Source organism: Chamaea fasciata, unplaced genomic scaffold (assembly GCF_029207755.1).
Source record: "Chamaea fasciata isolate MVZ Bird 193981 ecotype frontalis unplaced genomic scaffold, bChaFas1.0.hap1 SCAF_18, whole genome shotgun sequence".
NCBI classification, from domain to species: domain Eukaryota; kingdom Metazoa; phylum Chordata; class Aves; order Passeriformes; family Sylviidae; genus Chamaea; species Chamaea fasciata.
In genome coordinates, this window is record NW_027094103.1 from 2,538,618 (window position 1) to 2,565,913 (window position 27,296).

At 43.1% G+C, this 27,296-nt stretch overlaps 3 protein-coding genes across 5 annotated transcripts; 1 reads left to right on the forward strand and 2 right to left on the reverse strand.

Moving 5' to 3' along the window:
* Positions 1-953: 953 nt before the first annotated feature.
* SNRPD3 (small nuclear ribonucleoprotein D3 polypeptide) lies at positions 954-4,480 on the reverse strand. 2 transcript variants are annotated; one of them, XM_066200153.1, is made up of 4 exons: positions 4,378-4,480; positions 3,756-3,905; positions 2,959-3,151; positions 954-2,115 (listed from the first exon to the last, which is right to left on the reverse strand). In XM_066200153.1, the coding sequence occupies exons 2-4, from the start codon at positions 3,879-3,881 to the stop codon at positions 2,054-2,056; spliced, it is 381 nt and encodes a 126-aa protein (XP_066056250.1). In that variant the 5' UTR covers positions 3,882-3,905; positions 4,378-4,480; the 3' UTR covers positions 954-2,053. The 2 variants fall into 2 exon arrangements, with proteins under 2 accessions (XP_066056250.1, XP_066056251.1); XM_066200154.1 differs by lacking the exon at positions 4,378-4,480 and adding an exon at positions 4,296-4,352.
* On the forward strand, positions 4,436-13,937 carry GUCD1 (guanylyl cyclase domain containing 1). 2 transcript variants are annotated; one of them, XM_066200152.1, is made up of 6 exons: positions 4,436-4,770; positions 6,422-6,506; positions 7,947-8,112; positions 8,843-8,934; positions 10,515-10,756; positions 11,217-13,937. In XM_066200152.1, the coding sequence occupies exons 1-6, from the start codon at positions 4,734-4,736 to the stop codon at positions 11,306-11,308; spliced, it is 714 nt and encodes a 237-aa protein (XP_066056249.1). In that variant the 5' UTR covers positions 4,436-4,733; the 3' UTR covers positions 11,309-13,937. The 2 variants fall into 2 exon arrangements, with proteins under 2 accessions (XP_066056249.1, XP_066056248.1); XM_066200151.1 differs by lacking the exon at positions 4,436-4,770 and adding an exon at positions 5,046-5,109.
* A 9-nt stretch (positions 13,938-13,946) lies between these two features.
* UPB1 (beta-ureidopropionase 1) lies at positions 13,947-27,074 on the reverse strand. The gene is made up of 10 exons (XM_066200150.1): positions 26,930-27,074; positions 26,122-26,293; positions 24,587-24,674; positions 23,786-23,880; positions 23,369-23,530; positions 20,295-20,464; positions 19,545-19,626; positions 18,680-18,722; positions 17,817-17,971; positions 13,947-15,074 (listed from the first exon to the last, which is right to left on the reverse strand). Exons 1-10 carry the CDS (start codon positions 27,028-27,030, stop codon positions 14,991-14,993), a joined length of 1,152 nt encoding a protein of 383 aa, XP_066056247.1. The 5' UTR covers positions 27,031-27,074; the 3' UTR covers positions 13,947-14,990.
* Positions 27,075-27,296: the final 222 nt, after the last annotated feature.

Sequence of the window (27,296 nt, forward strand, 5' to 3'; positions counted from 1 at the left end):
AGGAACCTACATGATCTAAGTGCATTTGCCCAATTAGCTGAGTACCAGGGAAACACAGCATCAATCAGCAGCTGGAATAACCCAGCCATGTAGGAAGCCAGCACTCTGGGAACACTGAGGAAGGAAGAAAACAAGGTATTTTCATGCTAGTTTATAATCCCCCTTGAGTTTATTTCTTGCATTTTTCTTTTCCAAGGGGTGCTGGTTTCTTGAGCTTCATTCTCTTCACAACAGAGCCATCTAGTGGGTGAGGCCTCGTCTGTGCGAAGGAAATTTTGATTTATCACACTGTGAGTATCCACACATCACAGGAAAGCTCTGGAAAGCAGCCTGTAACTAGCATTCCAGTTACTCCAGTCAGAAATTGCTAAGTGATGGTTGTCTTGGCTGGGACTTTCCTACCTGCGTGAAACTTCAACATTTTTAACACTAAATTAACGGTATCTTTCTGAACAGTCCATCCCAGACTCAGCCTCAACCTGAAGCCATAGTCCAAAGCTTTTTGTTTATGCAGAATCCAGTACCTTCTTCAAAGCTGATATGCATTAGAGATGCTACTTCAAACTTCTTAAAGCAGACACAGAATTTGTTCTATCAAACCTCCTGAGGGTGACTGGTTTTCTCCAAAACTCGTGGTTGTCCCCCGCCCTCAGTGCTGCTGAATGCCACAGCCACTGCTCCTGAGAGAACAGCAGCTTGGCATTGCTCAAGAAGGAGAAACAGGGACACTTTAAAAGAGGTGAGCCACTCACCATCAGTGGAAGTGGACCCTGTCTGTGAGAACTTTTGTGCCATCTTTTGGACACATCCCTCAGGGGAGGTGTAAGATGACACTGCAGTGCTTTTGTAGTTAAGATCAAGTATCCCTTTAACACATTCTAAGGAAGTTTCCATTGCAAATATTTAGGATCACTACTACCCAGAAGAACATGCAGCAGGGTTTTCCCTCGTGATGTGAGACCAAATACAGCTTTATTTACACACAATTCAACAAGTTAATACATTAGTTCAACTTTCCTGTCTGCACACAAGGGAGAATCTCCACAGCATCCCAGCAGAAAAGAGCAGCTCTTTTCTGTGTGCACAAACTGGTAATTGATTGTATGCAAGTAAGTGATTAGGTACAGAAGGGTTACATTGAAACATTTCAACCATTTAAGTCAGTAAAAACACCCACGCTACACTTAAAGCAAAATAAACTGAAGGTACACCAATATTTGGCATCCTGCAGATCAGCTGATCTCTACACAAGGTGTAGAGATAAGATCAAAAGCTGAAGTTGATCATGAGTTTTGTTCAAAACATCAGCATTTGTATTGAGCTGTATTTAATGGTTAACTATTCATAAGACTTTCCTTATACACCTGCACTGCCTTTCAAATCTAGAAAGCATTTCAAATTTATCCTGGAAAATGCCTATTCTATGTCCTGTCATCTTCTCCCAGACACAGGGAAAAACTGCTATGAATATCAGAATAGATTTTTTCACTGCAAATATAGATTCAGGCTATCAAAGTTGTGTGTTCCTCATGAAAAATTCTCCCCATATCCAAAGAGAAAAATAAGAAATGCAAGAATACAAGTTCAACATACAGATCCGAAAATGGACCTCTATCTATTGTAGGCCCATATAAAGCAAAAGAACACAGTGTTCTGCTTCTCAGGAAGCTGCTTCTGTTTTGCTGTATTTTCCATAAATGCAGCTGCTAATAAGACTTTATAATGTATGACTTAAAAAGTCTTCAGTAAGTATGCCTTCTAATTCTTTAGAGAATAAATGACAGCAGGACTAAACAAGAAAAAGGAAACATAATGACCTTTAGAAACTAATGCATCACACAAAGTGGTCAAAACTAGATGTAACAAAGTCCACTATTTTCCAAAGCTGGCTTGACTTTGAAATCAACCTAGAGTGTATTTGCCCAAAAATTGTCCTGTCAGGTAAGAGCAGACGAGTTTTTGTCAGAAACATTTATTAAACAAAACTGATACCAATGCACACGTTGTCAAGTTAACATCCCTAATAAAAAAAGCAATTCGGCCAAGACCAAAATTATCTTCGCTTCTGGAAGATGTTGCCACGGCCCATCCCACGGCCTCTTCCTCTTGCAGCCACTGAAGAAAGAAAACATCAGGGATGACATGAATTTGACATACCAGCACATTTATCTCAACAACTGACAAGCAAAACATCAACAACACTCAAGGTCTCTTGCTCAGAAGCAAGGAAAGACTCAGGAAGTGAAGTGAGAGCAAGAAGCTTTCTGTGAGAAGAACCAGAACGTAATGGTCCCACAGTCTGGCTCCTCAGAATAACAGCAGTAAATATTCATACACCTTATGCTCCTTCTGACACACAAACCTGCGTCACCCAAGAGATTTGAAACCCCACACTCTTGCAAAGTTTTGCAACACCACGCAGTAAGTTACTCCCCCACATAAATGTTACTGCACACTGAAGTTAACCAGGGACTTTATGGCACGTGATTGTTACTCAACTACCTAATAAGTCGACTGATCCCCTGAGAAAGGCACAAATGAGAGTGAACTACAGAAAAAGTGATAATTACAGCTTCTCAGTAGCTTAAGTACCATCTTTATAACTGAAGCTGTTTTCCTACAAAAGCTTAACAAGAACACCTGAATCCCTCCCAAAGTATTCCAAACAGCTGGTGGACACAACTCAGGAAAATTGAACTCCAAAGTTTAACAGAAAGGCTCTGTTCAACAAGACTACTCACTACCTCTAAATTACTGCCAATATTAATCAATATTACACATTCAGGTAACTGGGACAGTTTGAGTCTTGACTCTCACTGTAAGACAGAACATACAGAAAAACACGGTATGAACCAGTAATCCTTTTACTTCTTACTACTTTATCACCTCAGTGACAGAGATGAGCTTTCCAGTTCTACAGAAAAATAGGGAGAGGGACCATGAAGAAATTGTACATACCTTGAGCTTTGAGAATAGCTGCTTTCCCTCGCCCAGCTCCAGAACCCTGGTTTTTATTCTTCATGCTCTTTAGCATAGGAGCATTCTTCAACATATCTGGTAAGATGAGGAACCGTATCTTGCTGCCCCTGATGTACACCTGCTCGAGCTGTGCCACCCGGCCATCTCTGTATGTCACTGTTATGTTGGACATCTGCAAGGCAAAGTCAGTGCTCACCAGACAGGCCTCAGCTGTGACACGAGGCATCATGACCATTTAAACACACCCCATGCCTGCTTCCCAGGACTTTTGCTTTCTCTCCAGTTTACAAATTAGCTTTATCAGCATCATTATTGTTGTTTTCTTATATGCAAAGAGTTTTAATAAAGCTGTTCTAGTACTATTAGGAACACATTCTGATTTCAATGACCACTTGCCTGAAGTCAAAATTAGGCCCTATTGGAATGACTGAAGCGATGTGCATTAAGTAAGCTTCAGTTTCTTAAGTCAAGGGTTTTTTTATTTTTACACTCAGTGACTTTAAAGAAAGAACTCTGGAAAAAACACTGTTCACAGGACAGAATCTTAAAATCTCTGATCTTACTGACAGGGATGCCCAAACCTACTCTGAAATTAGAAATAAGCTCTGGCCTCTTTGGAGCACTCTGTAATGCTGAATCCACTTCCTCCCGGTAAAAACTAGCAGCACAGTTTTCTTTATCTCAGAACTAAAAGCAACAATCATTTAATCAAATTTTCAGCCTTTCCAGGCCCAGATCAGCCAACCTTCCCCCCATCCTTGTGAAGCAAAAGATACCTGACAATTCATGTTGTCCTCAGCTTCGATAAGTTTCCCTCGATAGACTTCTCCCGTGTTGGTCTCGCAGGTGACGATGTGGCCCTCGGCCTCGTGCAGGACCTTGATGGGCACCCCGATGGACATGGCTGCAGTGCTCTGGCTCTACACCTGGGGCACAAGGCAAACAAAACCTTTTACTACAAAGGAAGATATAGAACAAGCTCCAACTACACAACGCCTCATCCTTTCCGTTAGCATGAAGTACCAAATTTCTCACATTTAAACACAACATGTGCTCTGACTACGCATCAAGAACACTTCTCTAGAGACGTGCCCATGGAGAGACTTTAAATATCGACTGCCAGTCTCTTCCAGGATATTCACTCGTAAGGACCACATAACAAACCACGGGCCCCTCCAAGGGAAGAGCCCCAGGTACATCCCACAGCGGCACGGCCCCTGCGAGCCCCGCGGGCAGCACGGCGCGCTCGGGGGCCGCAGCGCCGAGCACCGAGGCCCCTTCGTGAGGGAGCCGGGGCCACCCCAGCCCTCCCGCACCTCGCCGCCCCGGCCCGGCCCCCCCGGCCCCTCAGGAGGCCAGCAGGCCCCGCAGGAGAACGCGGCGCGGCCCGGTACCCACCGCCCGCACTCCGCGCTAATGGCCTCCGCCGCCTCCCGCCCTGCTCCGCGGCCGGAACCGGAACGCGGCGCTGGGGGCGGCGCGGCCTCGTCCCGTCCGCTCCCGCCCGGGGCCGGCCCGGCAGCCCCGCGGTGCCCCGAGCCCGGGGCAGGGCTGCGCGCCCCCCGCCCGCCGTGTCATGCCCCTGCCCGCCCGCACGCCCCGCCGCTCTCCCCGCCGCCACGGCGCGGGCCAAGCGCCCCGGGGCCCGGCCCCCCTCAGCCCCCGCCTCCGGGAGGAGCCAGCGCCGGGCCCCGGGGCCGCGCCGCCGGCTCGACGGGGCCGGCAGTGAGCGGGCGGCGGGTGCCGCCGGCGCCATGAAGAGCCCCCGGGAGGCCGGCGAGCCGCCGCCAGGTCAGTGCGGCCCGCCCAGCGCTGCGCGGGGCTCTGCGGGCTGGGGGCGGCGGGGAGGCGGAGTTCCCCCGCGGAACCGGCCGGGGGTGCCCGGTGGGGAGCGGGCGGCTCCTGCGGGCCCCGCCGCAGCCCCCGGCGGCCTCTCGGTCCTCCCGAGCCGCGGTGCCGCGGGTTCGGCCGTGTGGAGCCGTGTGCAGTTACCGGCCCCGTCGGTAGGGTGGCGGCGGCGGCGGGGAGCTGGCAAGGCGCAGAGGGTTCGCGGGGTGATTTACAGGCACGGCAGGGACGGGCCGGTGTCTCGTCCCGGGACAGCCGACAGCCAGCGCTGAAGAGCTCTAGGTGTGTTGGGAAACAGGTGACTGGAAGCTGGACGGCCAGGAAAACTTGTTATTGCTCTCTGAAGCTTTCACGTAGAAAACATGTACCTCTTGGTTAATGTGGGACTCGGTAGAGGACGTGGCTGTTTATAAAAAGGGGACAGATTCACATAACATGCTAAGAAAAAATGATGATAAAATACTCGAGAAGTTCTGGTTTGAGGACAAGTGGGAATTGTTTTTTTTTTCTTTTTGTTTGTTTGTTTGTTTTCTTTTGTTATGATACTCAAGAGCACCTTAAGCTAGATGAATTTTAAAAAAGACTGAATATATCAACCGGTGTGCCACTCTTTAAAGTCATGATTAAACAGGGGCACAACTAGGAAAAATAAGACAACTTTATCTAAAAAGGTTGATAAATGCTATTACACCAAAACTAGATGAGTCCATGTGATGTCCAATGTATTTTTATTCCCATTATAAAATGGAGAGGATCTTGTTAACAAGAGTTCTCAAAGGCCTTTTCTAGATCAAAGGTTACTGAGAAAAGCCCTTTGTGATTAACTCACTTTGGTCAATGCTGAAGTAGCAATGATAGGCACAACTCTTCAAGTCCTGCTAGTGGTGAGGATGTCCCTGGAACTGAAACCACCACATTGCTGACTCCATAAAAATAAAAAACGGAGGCAGAGGATGGAGGTTGTATTTTGGGACTTTTTGGCAAAGATTATTAATTTTCCCTCCCTATTGATATTTTGATGGAATTAATACAAAAGTACAACTGGTTCCACTTGCGAGTTTTAACTTGTGAGTCTTGTTTAAATTCTGTAAATTACCATCCCTGAGGATAAAACCCCAAATCTATAGAAAAGGCTTAAATCTGTGGGGCTTCTAAGAGATTCCTGTCCCGAGATCTTGGTATGTTTTCACCCAGTTTCCTTTAAGTCCTGTTGAGGCACAGAAGTACAATCAGACACAAGAGAAAGGATGAATACCTGTGTCTCACCTGCTGTTATCCAGGAGGAGACACAGCTTCAACTGAGGGATGGTGGGTACATCACCCCACCATAAAAAAAAAGAAACTTCCAAGGGAAAAAGGGTTGCAAAGCCAGTGATCTAGGTATGGAACAATAAAGGAGTATGAAATTAAACCAAATGCTTACCTGAACAGAAATACTAAATGCGCATTCCCCTAAGAAAGAAAAAAATCCACCTGCCAATCAGATAAAACCACGTTCCTAAGTCTCTGTGGCTGTAGTGCTGAGGACAGGCTGACTTTTAGTGGCATGGGAAAACATTCCTGTATGGATTGACATTGTGTTCTGCTCACACAGTTGACTGCATCCAGCTGAAAGTGCCAGTGATTCAGCAGCTGTACCACTGGGACTGTGGGCTGGCCTGCTCCAGGATGGTGCTTCAGTAAGTGGCTCTCTTAGAGTGGGAAATCTCATTCCACGGGGAGGGGTTGCAGGAAGCAAGTCCCAGGGAGAAGAGGTGTGTTGAAACAGCCATGAGTTCATTCTTAGGAGAGCAGCAGGTTCTTTGAGGTACCCTTGGACAGTGACTGCTGCTTGGGCCTGGCCCAGCTCTCCAGCTGGAGCAAGGGAAAATACAAACTGAAGTGAACTTTGGATCCTTTTGAATAATTAGATGCAGAATACCTAATCAGCTCTATGAACTTTGCAGGCTGGTATGCATAAGCTCATAGAAAGTGTTGCCTCTATCCTGTTGTTACAATTCAGAGCTGATAGTTAGCTGTGACTCACCAGGTTCCTCTCTGTGTTTCCTTCCCAGTGATGGGTAGGTGTATCCCAGTTTATGAGTGTGTGCTGTACCCGTACTACCTCTGTCCTGCTGAGCCCGACCTGTGGGATGAGTGTTTGTGTTCCAGGACTAGTTTCAGCTTCAAAATTGTGATGCCCCTTGGGGTTTTTTTTTTTGTTTCTTTTTGGTTTTACCTTTTTTTGAACTAGTAGCTGTCCTGCTGAACTCCTCTTTCCTTCCACAGAGGAACATGAGCTTAGGTGCAGGAGAAATACCTATTTAGATGTCCACTTAGTAGATATGAAGCAGAAGATTTTCATTTCTCTCCATCCCTTCTGCCAAGACGTTAGTCCGTGTGCTGGTAATTTCCCATCTTGACTACTGTAACCTCTATTCCCTTTACCTCTTTGCTACTCCAGTCTGCCCAAAACTCAGCTTCCAAGATTAATCTTTTCACCCTGCTGATCTGACCTTGTTTTCCCCGCATCCTCAATTCCAGTCCCTTTTTGTTTTTCATCATGTATTTCCATTCCTCTTCTTATTTTCAGAGCTCCCTGTAACTACCTCGCCCCGCCCCCTTGCAACCTGTCCCGAGCTTCCTCCTGATTTCATCTCCCCTTTTCTTCCTTTTGTGTCATCAGTGCCTGAGACAAGCTTCCTTTGAATATTTACTGAATTCCTTTATGGCTCCTCCTTTTGAAATCCATCTATGGCGTGAAGGAAGTTTTAGTCTTTAACTCTTCTTTCTGTGTTGGCTCTAATACACTTGTACATTACACTGTAAACCCTTCAGGACAGAGTTCTATACCAGCTTGCCTCTGGTACAGCACCTGTACACTTCTAGCACTCTAAAATAGCCAAGGCACCACACATTTCCAATTTTAAAAAGTCAGCAATAAATCCAGTTAAATATTCCCTATTCCCTTCCCTTAAATTTCTGTCTCCTTTGTGGGTTGGTTTTTTCTTTGGTTATTTTGTAGCCAAGCCCATTGTTTCAGTTTTTATGTGCTGTGATGTAGAGGCTTGGGCTACAGCACACATTTTGCTTCTCCTAAGACCTGTGCTTCCCTTCCCCTGCCTTTCTTGATACCATAGGTACCTGAATCATTTGGACAATGATGAGTTTCAGAAAGCCATCCAGGAACTCCAGTTAACAAAGAGTATCTGGACTATTGACCTGGCCTACCTAATGCGGCACTTCGGAGTTAGGCATAAGTTTTGCACCCAGACACTCGGAGTGGACAAGGGCTACAAAAATCAGGTCAGTATTCTCATCTGCAGGGGAAGAGCAGGCAGCTTTAAAAACCTCAGGTATCATGCTATAAAAGCTCTGCTGTGTTACTGACAGTCAGCCATAGTTAATTTGACCCCCTGCCAAAACTGGCACAAATCTATTCCAAAGGCAGTGTGATCCCACGTATTGATTCCATCTTTTTAATTTTTAAGAAGTTTGCATGTAGTGTTCATGAAAGGTTCCAACCTATTTGACAGCCTTGGAGACTGAAGCCCTGTATTTATCTACAGAACAGGTACAGCCTGGGCAGCAGCAGTGTTTAGCTTCCACACTTTCCCCACCACCGTGCCTCAGCCTTGACCTGGAAGATCCACCTCTAGAGGTGAGAGGGGAACTCAGCCTCCCATCCACTGAGAGCTCGGCCTCTCCAGGACTGCCCACAAGGGGCCAAGGAGGGCCTGTAGCAGCTGTGACTTTATTGCAAGCTCCTGCCCAGTTTCCCCTGGGAAACCAGACAGGCTCTCTCTTGTAGGCAGCTGTACAGCCACTGGATTGAAACAGCAACAGTAACTGACCAGGGGCGATTTAATTTGTATTTCAGAGCATAAATCCTTGTCCTGTTCCCAGTGAACTAAGGGAGAGATCTTTTATCCCATAGCCAGATCTCCAATTTATGCAGGCCCTTGCTAGCAGTCTTAAGTGGTGGATTACCCAAGGTAAACACCATTCCAGTTCAGAACTTCTTTTATTTCCCCAGTCATTTTACAGGAAGCACTTTGACACAGAAGAGAATCGAGTGAATCAGCTCTTTGCACAAGCCAAAGACTGCAAGGTGCTGGTGGAGAAATGGTAAGCTTGCTGTTTTCTTTCTCTTTGGAGATTCTGTGGGCCCGTTTTTCTTGGAGGCACCAAGCTAAACTGCTGAAACAGAATGAAATCGAGCCCTAAGCCTTTTTTTGCCAATTAGTGTCTTTCTACTATATCTGTCTCAAAAAACCCCCATGCACATCAAGAGCTAATAATGAAGTTTGAAGAAAAATTATTCATGATGCACAGTAAGTGATATGAAAATGCTGATAGGAGCTGACTGTGTTTTGAATTTGGTTGTCCATTACATTTAGGCAATAGGGAGTGCCTACAGCACTCTAACTGGCCATTGTTGGAATTAAGGAGAATGCTGTGTGGAACAGAACTCATTGTTCCCAAAGCTATGCAAACATGGATCTCTCTTCCCAGACAAACATGCAAAGTATAAGTTAGCACAGGAGCTTTTGCCAAGGGGACCATCAAATAAGGAACTCCATGAAAGAACTGCAAACCCATAAAAAATGAAAAAACTGCAGAATTTTCACAATCGGCAGTGAAATTCTACTGGGGAATGACTAAGCATCCAATTTGAGCTGCATCCCTTTTTATAGGGAAGCTGTATTTGGATCCCTGTTGTTGAAGTGGGGTAAATAAGCAAAGGAGAGGATATGAGGCAGCCACAATAGCATTTGAATGCTGGAGTGTAACTTGTATTTAGCAGAATCAAGTGTCCTTTCTAACGTGTGGAGTCACCATCACTTAAAACTACAGCCGTGACAGGACAGAAGGGACACTCAGTCCCTCTTGCTTCTGCAGTCTTAAGACTGGCCTTGATCAAGCCAGGGACAGAGGAGATGTGCAGTACTGAGGCTGGGGCATCAGAGGGGGCAAGTGACACTGGGAAGGATTAAATAAAAAGCACATGAGTTCAGTCAGGTGGTTCACAGACATCTGGAACAGATCCAAGTGATGAGTTTCTCACACATATGGAACACACCATCTGCCTCAGTGAAGGACAGCTTTTAACAGATGAGGTTATAGATGATGTATGGTAGATACTTACTCTGTAGAAATAAAGCCTCAAGAGTATCAGGGAACTCAAAACTTCAGCTGGGAGAAACACAGTCCTCTGTGACACAGGCAAATCTTAATTTGGTTAGTGGTTACACAATATTTAACCACTTAATCAATGAAGATTTGGTGTCTCAGAGATTAGCTTTTCTAACAGAAACACAGACAGAACAGAACACAGACAGAACACTAAAATTTCCTACAAAAGAAGTCCCTCAAGTTACTGAGTGAGTTGCCAGCTACTTTAATTCTCTTCTCTGGGGCATCTGATAAGTCATCTCAGAACATGTCACTGCAGAATCCAGAGCGGTTGCTCTGCACTTCAGTAGCAGCAATGAAATAGAAAGACCTTGAATGCTACTGGTTCTGTCAGGCTTTGTCCATAGCAAAGCCTGCAAGGTTGAACAGCAAAGAGCTGTACCTGTGATACAGAAGTATATCTATAGTCAATCTGTGGGGTATCTGTAGAAGTGCCAGCTGCACTGTGCACCGTCAGGCACTTCCTTTACACCAGCCTCTTTCAATAAGCATGTCTGTTTCCTTCCTTGCAGCACAGTAACCGTTCAAGACATCCAGAACCACCTGTCCCAGGGTCACATAGCCATTGTCCTTGTCAACGCAGTCCTGCTGCTGTGTGATCTCTGCTCAAGTCCTGTCAAATACTGCTGCTTCCTTCCCATTGGACAGAAGTGCTTCTGCAGGAGCCCTGACTACCAGGGCCATTTCATTGTGTTATGTGGCTACAACAAAGCCTCAGGGAGTATTTACTACAACAACCCTGCCTATGCTGACCGTGAGTAGCCTGTCCCTTTTGGATGGATTCTCAGCCAGTGCATTGCTAATGAGTCTGACACAGCCACAGCTGGACCTCCCATCAGTGCACAGGCATCATTACCCAATTTGTCACAAGGGGTTTTGCCATTAATTATATCACTGCTGCATTTTGTGGTGTGATTTAGTTGAAGCATTCAGATAGGCATTCTAGCAAATGGCTTGTTTGGCTTTCAGATAGGTTAGGGAGAGATGCTGAAATGTTTATGTGCAGAATGTAACAGAAGGGCCAGTTTGGTACCTATTTGCAGCATTACTTCAGTGAGCTCTTTAAGGTGAAAAAATCTACCCGAGTAAAGCTGTAACCTAAGCTGCTGGGTGAAGTCTCTACACTGGTTTGTGGATGCTGTTACATCCAGTGAAAGAACCTTTCACTGACAAATCCTTCTGAATTTTCCTAACATTTTGTTCCTTCTTCCCAGGAACATGCTGCACCAGCATCAGTAACTTTGAGGAAGCCAGGACAAGTTATGGCACTGATGAAGATATTCTGTTCATCTACACAGACAGCTGACACCCACAGAGGACACTCCTGCTCCTTCCTGCACAGCCTGCACGGCAGCTGGCTGCTCGTCTCAGGACTCCCCTGCACACACCTCACTCCTCAACTGCAGTGGGATCTTCACAAGGGAGGCTTTATAGACATTGACAGGACTAGACTGCAATGCTGTCTTCACCTTTTTTTTTTTTTCTTGATGATGTATCTGATTTTGCAATGTCTGTCTCTGGTTTGTATTTGATTTTTTCCCCCCCTTATTTTTAACATTGCACATTTGACAGTAGTTCTAAAATACAGGCCCAGAGCCTGTTCACTTTCAGCTTATTTTCAAATTAAATATGTAAGAAAAAAGCACCAAATTTATGAACTTTTAACACGTGGTAATATTTGCACAGGTTTAGAAAGAAAAAGAAAAAACCCCAGAAAATACCTGTTTCTCTCTCTGTCAAAGCATCAAGGGCTGCTCTTCATCCATAATCTATGGATTTGAAGTTCAGCAGAGTATTATAAAAGGAAAAAATGTTAACTTAAACTACTTTTAAATAATAAAAAAATGCCTTGTGGGTCATCAGTACTGTCTGCAATGTAGGAAACTTCCCACGTATCAAATTCACAGAGATTTAGCATTTATTCAACTGCAATACTGGAATTGCTCCCTTGCACTACAAATTCAATCTCTTTTGGCTCAATGCTCTTGGATGACTGCTCAGAGCTCCAGATTGCTCCAAAACTTTCAAGTGGAAAGATTTTATTTGCACTTGGAAGTCTTTATTGCTCTTTGCAAAACGCTCTGAATGTTATGCCACCCACATGTGCCACATTCTGCAGAATCCATTCAAAATATGAATGCTCTAAGTATTTAATCTTATTAAGCAAATGCAGAAAATTATCATCCACACTAATGGCACAGATTTTGTGTGTAAAGTGTAAATATCTGACAGCATCTACTGCATTGTACCTAAATGCTGAATCATAATTTGAGCCAAATTTTGCTGTTGGTGTTAGTTCAGTGACCTTCTAAGAAGAGCTAAAATCAATTAAGAAAAGAGGAAATACAAACATACCTGCTACAAGTAAGAAGCCAGGAACTTATATTTTTCTAGCTCTTATACTACAGCTGTATTTGGATTAAGTTGCTGCTGTATTGAGACATTAAGTGGTAGCAGCCCACTCATAGCCCCTTCCTCTGTTACCTGAGGAGCATTCTGAAGTGTAGGAAAAAGCCACTTACTTCAGCTTCATCAATCCTAATTTCCTCTAAGTCTCAATCTTCAGTCCTGCCTGTATGAAAGTGAGTAGGAAAATCAGCACTGATGTAAAACTAGGAAAATTTGCACTTAAGACAGAGATCCCACATCTCTGTCATGGTTTTAGGAAAAGAACTGTTCAAGTTCTGGAACTGTGTGGAATCACAGTAAAAAGGTATTATTATTTACTGGTGGATAGAATAAATAGGAATCTACATTCAGCATAGAAAGTTTTTTTTACCAAGATAAACATTTTCCTTTATCAGTTGTTGAGTAACTGAAAAGCATACAGTGTTGACTGAGTATTTAGTAGAATCCAAAGTGCTCCTTTGTACAAAGATGAAAAATAGTAACAGACATATAAAGTGCAGTAACCCTTAAAAAATTCCAAACAGAAGTGCATGACAGGAAATTTTGTGTGTCAAATTTCGCTTATCACTGGTGAAGTTTAAATACATTCTTGGCACTGGTAAGTAACAGGTAGGATGTGATTTGTGTAGAACTGGTCCATCAGTGCCACCAGCAGAATCCCTCAAGAAGAAAGGTACAAAACCTGTTGTAGATAATGCCTTTCAACTCCTCCAGAGTAAGTCATCAGAAGATTCCTGATTTGGGAATTTTTATATCCAAGGCCAAAATTGTGATGTTTAATTTAGAGAGAGTGTATTAGCTCTGTTAATAATTAACAGATATGGAAGCTACAGGCTGTTAGAGTACTTCCTTAACCCATGCATTTTCAGGTAGGTAGGTCATTCAATACCACTAAACTGCCACAGGATTTATCTTAGAGCAGGCTAGATTAGTTGAATAAAAACAATTCTTACAAAGGTTTGTAATTGATATTACTGTTTCCGTTACCAAAAGTGAATTCTGGGTGTATAGAAAACATGAACTTAAGGGCAAGCTTAGTGTTCTGAAGTGCACACACAGGTGTAACAGTTTTGACTGGTAAGCATTTGGTACCCAGGGTTTAAATGCTTCAACAGAAGTGAAAGATAAACAAAGCTGTCTAAGCTAGTGCAGACAAAAGGAGAGTTACACTATTACAACAGGATCTTGTACAGCTGCCAAATGGAAGATGGCTATGAGAGATAAAAACACAAGGAAGAAGCAAAAGCCAAGTGAAAAGACTGAGTATATGGCACAAATTCAGCTGAAAAAGCAGCTCACTGCACAAGCATCCAGAACATCTGCATTTTCTGAAACTTAGTTTCCTATTACAAGACCGTCTATCAAAACACTCACCTTGAAAATGTTCTGTTGCTTTGTTTCTGTCAGGATGTCAATAGTAAAGGAAGGGGATTTTACATGCAGGGATTTTATACATAAATATATTTTTATTTGTAATTAAGCCATTCTCAATAAAGGTTAAACTCACAAATAACCCTGTAACACAATGCAGCAAGTGCATTTATTAACAAGTTTATTAGGAAAATGTTCTTGAAAATCTGAAATTGTAATTTAGAAAAACAAAAACGAGTTCAAGTATTTATTACAGCTATAAACTCATAGTTGCTGGGCTGTAAATTGTATTCAGTGTGCATTGCCTGAACACCTACTGCCATCACCCGAATCACAAGGCAAAATTTCAGAATACAGCACTACCCAAGAACAGCAAAAGTATCATTAGTACCTTCATTCCACAGCTGGTGTGTTTACTCTGCAGCCACCACATATCCTACTGGAGTGCAGCCCCAGGGAAGGAGTTTTCCTTACCCATCCTGAGCTTTCTGTTCACAGAGAAAGGCATGCAACTGCCCCAGCCTTGCCTGTGCGTTGGCCAGGGTCTCTATTTCTGCTTCCCACCAGGGCACTGAGCTTTGGAAGATACCAAAGCATCTCTCTGAGCACAACTTCTGCACCTGGGAGGGGCCCAGCAAAGACACTGCTCCAGCTCTGGTTGTGTAAAAGGCAACAGAACCAAAGGGGCCTTGTTTTACAGCACTCACAGATCTTCAAATAACTGGGATGTCTGGGACATTACTCAGTTGTAACACAACTGCATCAAGTAGTTTATAAGCAGAGAAAGCAAACATAACCCAGATGAAAACAATTTCTGCCTCCTTTCTCCCTAAATTATGCATTTGGGCAGAGGGTAAAAACTGGAAAGCAGAAAGAGATGTACAATGCAAAGTTTGGGTAAAATGTTCATGTCCTCTGAACTCATCCTATCAACTCTATCACAGTACACTGTGTTTCTACTCTAAAAAACACTGGATGTATTTCTAACAAGGAACAAAACTTTGGATTCATTAGTGTAAATAACAAACACTTAAGAAGTCATTTTCAATTATTTTACGTAACAGTTTTGAATCTTACTATTTAAAACTGGTTACATGAAATTAAACTGACAACACTAAAACAGCAGCTTGTAATTCATAGTAAAGCTATCATCCAACAGTAACTTCAAATTTGTCTTGTAACATTTGAGTGTAATGAGATGCTCCCTCTTACTCTTTGACGATATTGGGTATAAAGAAAGGCTGGATTGCTTCAGCAAGCTTTTCTGCATACATTTCATATCGACCAGTCATCTGGAAAAGAAAAAGCTTCAGTTCTTTCAGTGAGCTACAGAAGCACTTCAGTAGAAAATATTTCTATCCACTGGTTGGTTTTTTCTATGATAATACATGATTTAATTGTCCCAAACATCAAAAAACATAATTCCCTCAAAATTCAAGATCTCCAGTGCCTTAGCACAAACTATTTTTTATAAAAGAACTTGTATTGCCTAGGACTGTATTTCCAGCCAAAAAAGAAGTGAAAAGTCAAACTTTTAAATGAACACCTTCCTGTTTTGCAGCTCTCCTTCAGTGACAGTCATGTCTGCTGACTTACTACTTATTAAAGCTATTCTGGATAGCTGAAAGTTGAATGTGAAAGGTGGAGCTGAAAGTTGAATGTGAAAGGTGGACTCGCTCTCTCACGCATCAACAATTTAAGTTATGTCAGTGAAGGCAAAGGAGTGTCTCTGTAATTAGGGCTTCATGTCATGTCCTTGCCAGCCAAGGAACTCTGCTGTCAGCAGTAAGTTTGCACTGACAGTGCTGGAGTTAGTCTTACTTCACTCATTAATATTACGAAATATCAGTGGTTTGGGCAACAGAGCAAGTGCTGGCAGTGCTGCAATACAGCACCTGATGTAAGTGCTGTGGTCCTCTTCTGAACTGCACAGCCCACAGCACTGCTCTGGAAGGGCAATTGACACCTTCATTTAATTTGTTTAACCCCTTTGCTGCTCTGAGTTTAGCAAAGACTTTCTACTGATGTCCCTCAGGCATCACTGGGTGGAAACTGCAGATACCAGAGCGGGTTAAATGGGTTCCTACTGGCTGGTAAGGGTTTTCTGCAGTGGGTAACCTGTGACCACTGTTCCTCATTCCCCTCAGCAAGAACCACCTCTGTCTTGGCCACAACGGAGAGAGAGGAAAAAGGAAACAGCTCTCCCCTGTCACACAAACAAAGCCACAGCTGTGCCTTATGTGCCAAAGCCCAACAATAGCACTCCACACCATCAACATGAAATTAAGGTGCTGAAAGCACAGGACTTGAAGACAACAAAAACCACACAATTCCACACAAATCAGCCAAAGGGAAGTGTTTTGCTTTTACTGTTTGTTTTTCCTAATCAATACAATTGTTTTTGTTCAGATATCCCTCCTAAGGTGGTAGAAGAAATGCTCCACGTGCTTCCTGACACACCAAGCCTCTACTCTGCAGTAAAAGCCTGACTCTGGCGGCAAAGCAAAACTAAACGCCTGCTTGACAAAAAATTAAGACTCTCTCAGCACAACTTAATTCCATTATGGCAACAACCACATGCCTACCACAGGCATCTGTAAAATAACAAATGCAATTCTGTTCCAGAAGATGACCTGAAATTATGTCTTGGTTTTAGTCCCTATATATGGATTAGCAATATGAGCAAAAAAATTAGGCTCTAGATAAGAAATTACTAATTTTAATTAGCTTATTCAGCATTTCAAATCCACAGAGAGTTTTCAGCTTTATGTTAAACTGACATCAAAACATGTCGAATACTGCACCATACTGTAATGCACAACAGGCAAATAAACCAGCTCGATAAAATAAATGTCTGCTTGCAGTAGCATGATGTTCAAAAATTGACACTCCTTGCAAATGATCACTTATTTTAAATACTGGGTGATCACTTAAGAACCCACAGATACTGTACAGCTGCTTAGTCAGGCATTCTGGTCTATTTTGTTAGGATTCCAATCATGCTGATCTTAAGAGTGACTAGGAAAAAGTTCTAGTCTTTAGCAGCACTGAGGACTAGAACAAAAGATCCATCTCCACAGAAGCAAGCAAGATGTTTTCTTCATCAACAAAGCCTACTTCCAAAGTTGCCACTTCTTTTCTTTTTTTGTTCCAACAGGATCTTCTGTAAACTTGATCAGAATAAAAAAAAGAACTAGAGTGTTGTTTGTTTAAAAGGAATAAATCTGGCCACTCCACTAAATCATTATCTAATATAGCCCCCCACATGGCTTGAACTGGCACAACTGAAGGGTTAGCAAGCTGCTGTGCTGAGGCAGCCGTTTCTTCAACCAGCACTGCTGCTGGACAAATTAAATCCAATTATGGCCTCTGGAAAGATGAACCAAATTAGCTTTATCTCAGAATACAAAAAAATAGTAATAAATAAGGTTTGTTAAAGCCATATGGAGCAGCTTGCAGCTATCTTGATCTGATTTAGATAAATTCAAAAGTGTGTTAAGATGCTTCAGAGATGAATATATACAGTACACAGTTCTTTCTCTGTAGTTTCAACATATCCACAATTTCAGGAAGTTAACATAGCAAGAATTTTGCCTTCAGAAAGTTCTCAGGAGCTTGTGGGTTTGGGTTTTCACTGAATTTCAGCAAAACTGAGAATTAATGCGTTTAAGAATTTATAGTAGTACCATGTAAGATAGATCCAATGCCTGTGTCAGCTGAGCAACAAATGCCTAACTCAAAAAAGCACAAACTCTTCCCCAGCAACCCTCAGAGATGCTGGCAATCCACATCATGGTCTTGAGGCTAAGCTTTTCATTTGAAAGCTACTGGCCTAGTTTCCCTGAATTTAGCTACTCCTCTTCCAGATCGATTTATGCTTTTGGCCTCCATATCATCCTGTTAAATTACCTCAACAATTTAAGCTCTGAACTGCTAAAAAAAAAAAAAAAAGGCAGGCTGCCTTTTAACTATTGTGACATCATTATCAAAGTTTGTTTGTTCTAATATCCTGTTTTCTTTATAATCAGGCTTACCTTGAAATTCCATTTGTCCCCGACTTGCCTGCAGAGGTTGAGGTCCATCTCTGCCACCAGCAGCCCATCCTGAGTGCGGGAGAGCCCCGGGGTCCTGCTGCCGTCAGGGGCAGCCACGTAACTCGAGCCATAGAAATGGCCCAGCTCGTGGTGTGCTTAGAGACAGATTCAAAAAGCATGTATTGGTAACTTAACATACAGTGTCCCACAAAACCTGACTCCATTTCACAGGGACTCGCTGGCCCTTAGGCAAGATAATCATCTTGGAGGGTCACAGCATGATCCTAAAATAACTGCAGTTTTGGCCGGTTATCATTTTCATGCCCAGTACAGTATCAAATTATCAGGAAAAGCTCACTGCACTGCCTTTCAAATAATGTACCATTATGCTTTCCCATTATTAAGTCTCTGGACTAAAGGCTTTGCTTTCATTGCTTTTTACTTAGCATTTAAATGAATTCTAATTGTCAAATCATACATTTTCAGAACAGCTGAGAGAGATCCACCCATTCTATTTTCTATAAAAGGTCAGAGGTGAAAACACTGGGATATGAGGCACAGAAAAGATGTTATTTCATATTGCACAACTCTGAGTTGTGCCAAAAATCAATCACATCTGTTGTACCACTAAGCAATGGATACCACTGACCTTCTTCATGCAGCTGCTAAAAACACTTAGCTCCAAAACTGGCTAAAAAAGGCTCAGGTCCGCTCTGGATGGAGCCACAAGCTGCCGTCGTTTTCACAGCACAAATTACTGTGTTTCAACATATAAGTACATACAAGAAAATCCCAAACTCCTCATTGATCTTTAACTTCCAGCAAATCTGGGAACAGGTACTGAATGTGATCTCTGAATATACCTTTTCCACCGTCTCCAGAAGTAAAGGCGTTTTTGTAGTATTCCTGTGAAACAAGAAGAATCCATAGGTGGCAGTATAATTCTGTTTCATTCATGAAATCCTTGCTAGTCTATCATATTTTGGAAGTTTATATAAATCTACAAATATTTTTTTCTGGCATACAGTCAGCACTGTCTAAAGGGAGTCATCAGAGAGGCCTAGTTTCTGTGATGGATAACAGAGAACACAAGGTTTTTTTGTTGTTCACACACTTTGGGGAACACGCCTCCTATCCATTTCACAAGTTTAAAGAGGCAAAAGAGGAGATATTTAACCAAACGCATCTTGTTGAATCACAAAAAAGGCAAACATATTCATATAACAAACAACGACAAGCAGGGAATCTAATTTTAAAAATATACATGTAGCATAATTGGACTAATCTGAAGGTAAGAATCATCTATTGCATGCACTATTAAATTTCATTATAGATTTTTACAGTTCAGAAGGGGATAGTATCTGTACAACAGCCACACGTTGTGTACTGTTGACTTGAGGATATATCAAATTTTCAGTCATTTTGGCTAAAAGAATATTGATTTCACCAGAGAAACTGGGAGAGTTGGGAAAAGGACGGGTGCCTGTTACAAAGATTCAATGCAAGAACAGGAAGCAGCTGCAATCAAAAAGTAGGCTGCCAGCAACAGAGGCAGCTCTCAATCTCTTCATCACTGCCCATCTTCAAATCACATCACATCATAAACTCCAGTACAGCGGTCACACAGCAGAGGAACCCCTGCATCCTGGTGCCATCAGTCCCTGCCTTGAGCAAACTCATGCCCCAAGCCCCAACAATGGAATGAGAGGAAACAACGGAGATACGAACCGTTCCCACTCTGTTGATGGGGCAGGTGAAGCAGTGGTTGGCTATGGCAGCGTTCCTGGCCTCGATGGGCCACAGCGCCTCGCTGCAACACAAACAGGCAGCAGGTGTTCGTTACTGTAACTCCAGGGCTAAATCTACAGTCTCACACTGCACACTTGCTGGCAGAGAGGCCAAAGTTAGCCTTCAGGAAATCAAGTCAGTAGGGTGCAATTAATGTTAATCTGCAGAAGATTAATCTCAAGGGACAGTTTACACTGGTCCAAGTCTGGTTCAAGAGGCCTGGTAATCATAAAATTGCCAACAGTTTAAAAAAAAAGTTTCTGAGGAAAGGGTATCTCAGCTTGGTTCTGAAAACTGCAATTTCATACCACACTTCCAGGTGGGCAGTGCAAGCTGGTAAAATAAGCCTGAACATGACCACTACCTATTACATAGCAAAAATATCACATAAAAAAATCTAAATAAACTCTCAGTCTTCAGAACACCAGCTGGATGCTGGTTAATGCTGTCTGAAAGACAGGAGACCTGCTGATGTTAGAACAATAAAATTTTGAAAGAGAATCAGTTACTGGGAGGAGACCAGGAGCCCAAAATTCCTGGTGGAAGAGAATGCAGGCTCCTTTGTGAAGGCAAAACAAGGAGACTACATTTCCAAGACCTCAGCAAGGTGCCTTTTAGGCCCCAGTGAGGGGCTCAGAGGTTCAATCAACTCACAAAGGGAGCAATGGCACAGATCAGTGTGTTTTTTACCTGAGTGTCCCAATAGTGGCTGAAGGGTTGAAGATGATCTCTGCCCCATTCATGCTGTACATGAGCCAGTTCAGAGGGTGGTGGCGCCCGTAGCAGATGTTGACAGCAATTGCCCCAAACTGTGTCTGGAACACTGGGTGTCCTGTATTTCCTTCCATATAGTAAGTAGACTACAAACAAACAAAAGAAAGAACAAACAAAAAACCCAACTAACCAACAAAACCCACCAAGGCAGACTTCTTAAAAAAGTGCTAATAAGCACCTCTAACTAAAAAAGCTTTTCAACCTGTAGAGGGAAGGCTGAGGATAGTACGATGAGATTTACAAAACCACTTAGGCAGTAGAAAAGATGAATACAGAAATGCCAAGGCAGCGGCAGGAGTGTGTATTCACTGAAATTACACTCTCATACCTGCTTTCAAGCAAAGGAACTTCTCTGATGCAGCACACATCTGATGCAGTGCTGCTTTCTGCAAGTACCATCACCAGGTTCAGACAGGGACAGACAGTGATAAAGACTCACAGATAAGGAGACAAAACATGACACCCAACATTCCTTATCCAACACTGAGGATCCCAAGGGAGCACAGAAGCTGCAGTGGCCAGGCTGATTCCTGACAGTATCCTCTGGTGCCAGACTGAGACAGAAGAGCAAGGGACACACTCCACCATCCTGACCCAAGGGGACATGTCTCCCACCAGGGAAGGAAGGTAAAGCACGACACTCTTTATTGAAATTATCTGTTCCTTGTAACCAGCACTGCCATTGGTCCTGAAGGAAGCAGAACCACCAGAGGCCCAAAGCAAGCAGGTACAGCTGGGGAACAAACCTGGGCCTCCTCTAAGTGTGGGCCAATGACGCACACAGGACAGTCACCTTCTGAAACCACGGGCTACAGGTTCAGTATGTCCAGTAAAATAATCATCTCATGTTTCTCATTTTTTTATCAGGCCTCATGAAATTGCACAATCTCTTGGGCACTGATTTGATCTCCTTTCATGTCTGTAGACAGCAGACCACATGGTGGGTGCTCACACAAGCCTTTTTCAAAACAATTCTGCTGAATGAATATATTTCCATTCTTTCTACTATTCTCAGTTTCTTTCCTTACAATGGGAGAAGAAAAACAAGAATGCTGTTGCTTCAGGGAATTCATCAGTTCCTATTTCTTTATTTCACACCAGAGGTCACAATCCTCTCCACAGCAATAAACTGTGATGTCTCAAGAAGGATTGATTTTTGTTTGTATGGCCTCCCACACATGGCTGAATAGACTCTTTGCTCTTTCCACTTAGTTCTTACTGATTCAATGGGCACAATCTCAACAAGGCTGCTTTCCCATCTGCCCTACAGAGAAAACCCACAAGAAATAATTTCAAACTCGATATTTCCTTGAGGTTTAACTTTGTTGATAAAGAAAACAACATTAAAGTAACACAGATTAATATAATCCTTTCCTGTAGCCTGGGTGGTTTCTGAAGTTGCTTTATCAGAATTGTTCAGCTCAGAAGACTGGAGTTATTGCTTTGCTAACAAAGCCAGCTGAAGACAGTGCTGTCTTGGGTAAACAACACTAGATTCTGTAACAAGGTAGATACAAGAAGAAATGCCAGATCATTATAGTGTATCTGGAAGCTATAAACAGATTGTTTTGTAGTCATTCTGGCATTTAGGATTCTAAGAACTAACTTCTTTTAGCAACTATGCAAAACTCTTTATGAAACCCTATTCACACTTCACATGAGAAAGTAAAAATACTTTCTTTTTTTAGGTGTCTCTCATTACAGTTTCATGGTTGGAAACAATGAGTTTCTTGGAATCTGTTGATTCTCCACAAACACTGTCAGGAAAACTGAAGACATCATGTTTCAGCACAAGCAACAGGAATTTATTTTTTGTTGGATTATACAGGGAACAAATAAAAAATGTGGAAAGCAACCGATGGATTTGTAAGTTAGTGCTTTTGCTAGCTAAAGGACAGAGCTGATAAAATAATATTAAATATCAAAATAATTGTTAAAAATACAAGGGAAGACTGGTGACTGACAGACTGTGCCAGAAATTCATTGTGTAGAACTCTACTAGCAGCCTCCTCTGGAGAAACTCAAACCAGCCTGATCAGGTCTGGGAGCAAGGTCAAAACTTCCAGAGATCTTTGAACACAAAGTTCTGAGACCCAAAAGAACTTTTTACATTAATAAAAAAGCACTTTAGGTTCTGAAGGCTCAGTTTGATGACTGGAGCAGTCAGACAGGGAACAAAAGAAACTGCAGGCATACAGCAGCCTCCGGTGCTTAGAAGAAATGCCTCTGTTAATTACTCACTTTAGCTGACAAGGAGAGATTTAGTTAAGGTAAGACAATGTATTTTTAGACTTCAGTTAATTTTTAATCTTGATCTTTCTGCTTGTGATAATTCTACGGATGTATAAACAGATTTCAGATCTCCCAGTCACTGCCTTTACTGCCAGTTCAGTTTCTGATCCTGGAGGATGGCCCAAAACCTGCTGGGGGCTTCAGCTGCAATAATGTCCTTAGTAAACAGAAGATGCCATAAACCAGCAATTCAGTCAGAGGCACAATGAATTAAGGGATTCTGCTCGAATAAACACAAGCAAAAGAACTGTCATTTCCAAGACAACCTCACAGAGAAACAGAGAAAGGCTGTAAGTAATGTTCATGCTTGAACCATGAAACAATCGCCCTGCAAATTAAAGTAAGTTCAACGTGCACACATGACAAAACTACCCAAGCCAATCATGCACAACAAACATAACACAGCTATAACTTAAACAATTCCTTTAAAGGATACTTGATACTTCTGAAGTTTCACTAGGCAAAGGAAGAGTACCTAACAAGATTCAATGCTATTTTTCCTTTAAGAATCATCACTCTCACAAAAATTATTCCTTCTTGATAAATTAACTTACTACCACTTCCTCTCAGAAAAACTGATTTGACAGTAAGGGAAACACATTGCATTTCCTGCCACTGTGACTCTGACACAACACATGCTGGCACAAACAAGAGCTGCAAGGTAAGGCTAACCTGATTGTCACACTACTGCACCTTACCTCATTGAAATCTCCAACCCTTGGAATGTGATTTTTCCTACTTTTGCCAAGGATTGCTCCAGAATTAGAAATGACCACGGCAGTGTTCCACAGAATTCCACCATGCAGCTCATCTCGCTCCAGGATTGGGGACACCACGACCATATTGTACTTCTTTGCAAGCTGCACAAATGAACACAATTCCTCTATTATACACCAGGCTGCAGCAGCCCAGAATGACAGATACCACAGTCAGCTGGAAACAGTTAATTCAAAGAAAAGGTAGAACAGCATTACATGTTAACTGGAAATGTTAAATAACACAGGTACAAGTGAGAAATACAGCAAATTCTGCCTGCCAGTTCACTGGTGTATTGTCTTTTCCTTCAAATGATGTTAGCTGGTCTTTTTAGCTTGCTTGGTTGGTTGGTTTTTTACCTCGTGACAGAATTTTGTTGTAGGCCCATCCTCTGCTGACTCAGCAAATTCAGTCCAAGGAAGCTTCTCTCTCGTACAAAAAGCAAAGGGCATGGCTGGAAAACACCAAAACAAGGCAAAATGTACAAAAATGTTCATGTCACTCAAGAAATACATGCTATTTGCATGAATACAGATTAAAAAATTAAACAATTAAGAATGATTCAACTGTTTTCCTTGTTTAAAGGCAAAAGCCATTTAAAAATATTTTTAGCCGGGGCAAGGAGTTTTGAGCTCACACAGGGCAAACCAGAAGAGAAAGGATGCACTTAGTGAAGTCTCAGCAGGGATAAAAAGACAATGTACAGGGATAAAAAGACTAGTGTACACTGTGAATAACCTGTTTTCACCAACATTTCATGGATCTTCACTTGCCCATGAAAGTGAAGGGGTTTGCTTCTCTTAAGCCTCAAACACCCCATGTTAATTAAAAACAAGTTTTTAAATTTTACTGTCTGTCTAGAAAAAAACCCTGAAGTTTTAGGAGAAAAAAAAAATGAGGAAAGGCTCATAAAGGATGCCACGAAGGAGCTCCAAGTATCTTATGGCAGTCTTCAAAACCACAGACCCCTCATGTCTCTTCCACACAGTTCTGCTACCTCAGACTCTTTGGTTTTTCCTTTAGGAAGCAAATCACTGCAGTCAGTTGTTGTATCTTGGAAGATTTCTACTCTTTACTTACAAGACATAGTACAGGACATCTGTTAAAACAGAAGGCACTGGACATGTGTCAGCCTCCAGAGAACCCCAGAGAATACTCACTCCAAGCCTCCTGGAAACACACAATGTTGACCCCACACATTGCAGCCACTTCCACGATCTCCTCGATGCGTCTGTGCAGAGCAGCCACCTGATGATGAGAAATGTCACACTGTTAAAAAAGCCACATGTTCTAACTCACCTCTGTGTTAATGCCTGGTTTCACAACCTTTGTTCACACGGAGTTTATCTTTGTTCTATACTTGGTGCCATTGCTTTCAGCAGGAGTAACTCCAGGTATCATTCCTGGACACTGACAATAGAGTCAGATATAGATTTTTAAAAGCATTTAGATGCTGAAAATAGAGAAAGCATTCCAATGGGATGCTAATTCCATGGCTGCAACATTCATATAGCTGGAAACTCACTGCTGCCTGACTTGCAAAAAGCTGAAAATCTAAACAGAATCAACAAAAACTATAATTTTGCTGGTCATTGTAAACAACCTACAGGATGATGTTAAGCCCTCTGTCCTAAGAGCTAAGTAATTATTACCAAGAAAAATCATCAAAGTATTTATTAATTAGTTTTCTATATTATTCTACCTAAAGATAAGCATAGGTGTAGTACTTTTCATTGCTATTTTCAGGTGTCAAAAAAACTAATAAAGGCAAGACTGCAGTGACCTATGAACTAAAAAACTGTATATTGATTTACAGAAATAGTTAACTAGTTATTCATAAAGTAAAATCATTAATATAGCTGGTACTTCATTCAACAGATGTTACAAAGAATCCACAAACTTGATTCATTTACTGAATTAATGACTTGCATCTGTGATACCTAATCTTTCCAAAACAAACTACTTCAGAAATGTTCTGTCCTGTCACTGCACAAAACTACCACTCCAAGAGATTTTATAAACACAGTATTTTCTTTCCCTTTTTAAAAACTACTCTCAGGGGACTACTTCTATACATATTTGTCACTTCAGTGCTGTTGTGTCCAAGATGTTAAAGAGATGATGGTTTCAGAATCATTAATGTTGGAATAGACCTCTAAGATCATCAACCAAGTCCAACCATTAACCCAGCACTGCCAAGTCACCACTAAACCATGTTATCTTGTAATAAGATTTCACTCACTGCTGTACAAAGAATAATGAACGCAGCTTTATTAATCTGTTTCCTCTAATGGATTTTCCTGTAATGGAACATTTCTCAATTAAAATAAGAACTGCACCTGTGGTTTCCACTAGTTGCCATCCCTTTTGATTTTGTGTAAATGATTCTGTGTTTCATCTTAGAGGCAAAGGATTTTCATGTGCAAAACGAGCTACTAAATATTTAGCTTTGGAAAAACTGCAAGCAGGTTGGGTGTGCTAGGTAAACACAAAAGATGTTTCTGAGAAACAATAAAACCAAAGGTGTCATTCAAATATCTTGCAGGACGCCCTACTGCAGTAGCGATGGGTCCTGTACTGCCAGGCAATCATCAGACGTTTCATGACAGAATTCCTAAAATCAACAACTAAACTGTGTTATGTCTCAATCCAGCAGAAGAGGAGTTAGAAACAGCCCCAGTCCCAGTTTGTGTACCTGGACTGCCACTGGTGTGTCTGTGGGAAGAGGAATTTTATTCTGTATCAGCCCCACTCGAACAATACGTGGCCTTCTCAATTGCTCTGGAGCAGCATCAAATCCATAGCCCTGTAGTTCAAAATCTCTTTCCTCGGCTGCTGCCACTGCAGCAGTTGGCAAATGAAGTTTTCTGGATTGAACAGGAAACAGATATTTCAAGATGAGATGTTCTCCTTTTCTGCTCTGAATGCAATGGACCAAGGGGATGACAGTTCTGCCTAACCCTGCAGAGACACCCAAAGCTCCCATGCCCCAACATTCACCCATCAGCCAAGGGACAGGCAGCGCAGCTCATGTGCTGATCTCACCGTTAAACACCACATCACCAATCTCCCACCGTCCGACTGTCATTTCCTGACACTAACACCTTGCTGCAGAAATCAAGCATCACAAACGCACAAATTTCCACCTGCCATACCTGGATTACAAATACTTTCCCTCCAATGTATTTTTCTCAGGTTTAATCCCTACTTTTCAGGCTCCATCACCCCGATATTACTATTCCCGTCAGGTCTCCCATTCCTGTCCATCACCTTCTCACACTGGCCTGCTCCCCACACCTGGATCACCTCCAAAATACCCCATTCACCTCACTGCAGCACCACAAGCCCTACTTTTCCTTTTTCCCCTCAGCCCAGCCCTGCGTCTTGCACACCGGCCCTCACGCTGACTCCTTCCCCTCACACCCGGGGGCAACCCCTCGGCCCAGGGGAGAGGAGGCACGAAAACCCGCAGAGCGGGGGGCGAGCCCGTCCTGATGGCGCACCTGGCCTCGCCCCCATAGAGGATCCGCTTCACCTCGGCGAGTTCCCCGGGCGGGATGTGCCGCTCCAGGCACAATTCCAGAGACTCCAGGCCTGCCGCCATGGCGGAGGGCGAGCGCGCGCAGCCCCTCAGGCGCTCGCCGGCCCCTGGACTTTGCCCCGGGCGACCCCGTCGGCCACGCCCCGCTCCCCTCACGGGTTTTGGCGGGACGGGGCCGTGAGGCGCCCGCGGGGCCCTGAGGGACGGCGGCGCCGCCATCGCCGGGCTCTCGGCGCTGAGGGGAAGGGAGCGCCCAGGACTCGTAAATGCCCGTGGTCGAAAGGAGCCACAAAAGTCGGGGAGTCCGCAAAAAAGTCACTTTGCCGCGG

Bases quoted from the DNA above. Each gene is read 5' to 3' on its own strand.
- SNRPD3 (XM_066200153.1), bottom strand. From the start codon at position 3,881: ATGTCCATCGGGGTGCCCATCAAGGTCCTGCACGAGGCCGAGGGCCAC. The intron at 3,152-3,755 runs GTATCTTTTGCT...TTTGCCTTGCAG, and splicing joins AGGACAACATGAATTGTCAG to ATGTCCAACATAACAGTGAC. The intron at 2,116-2,958 runs GTATGTACAATT...TTCTTTCTTCAG, and splicing joins AGCTATTCTCAAAGCTCAAG to TGGCTGCAAGAGGAAGAGGC.
- GUCD1 (XM_066200152.1), top strand. From the start codon at position 4,734: ATGAAGAGCCCCCGGGAGGCCGGCGAGCCGCCGCCAG. The intron at 4,771-6,421 runs GTCAGTGCGGCC...CTGCTCACACAG, and splicing joins GGCCGGCGAGCCGCCGCCAG to TTGACTGCATCCAGCTGAAA. The intron at 6,507-7,946 runs GTAAGTGGCTCT...TTGATACCATAG, and splicing joins TGCTCCAGGATGGTGCTTCA to GTACCTGAATCATTTGGACA.
- UPB1 (XM_066200150.1), bottom strand. From the start codon at position 27,030: ATGGCGGCAGGCCTGGAGTCTCTGGAATTGTGCCTGGAGCGGCACATC. The intron at 26,294-26,929 runs GTGCGCCATCAG...TGTTCAATCCAG, and splicing joins CTCTATGGGGGCGAGGCCAG to AAAACTTCATTTGCCAACTG. The intron at 17,972-18,679 runs GTATATTCAGAG...TCTGTCTCTAAG, and splicing joins TTCTGGAGACGGTGGAAAAG to CACACCACGAGCTGGGCCAT.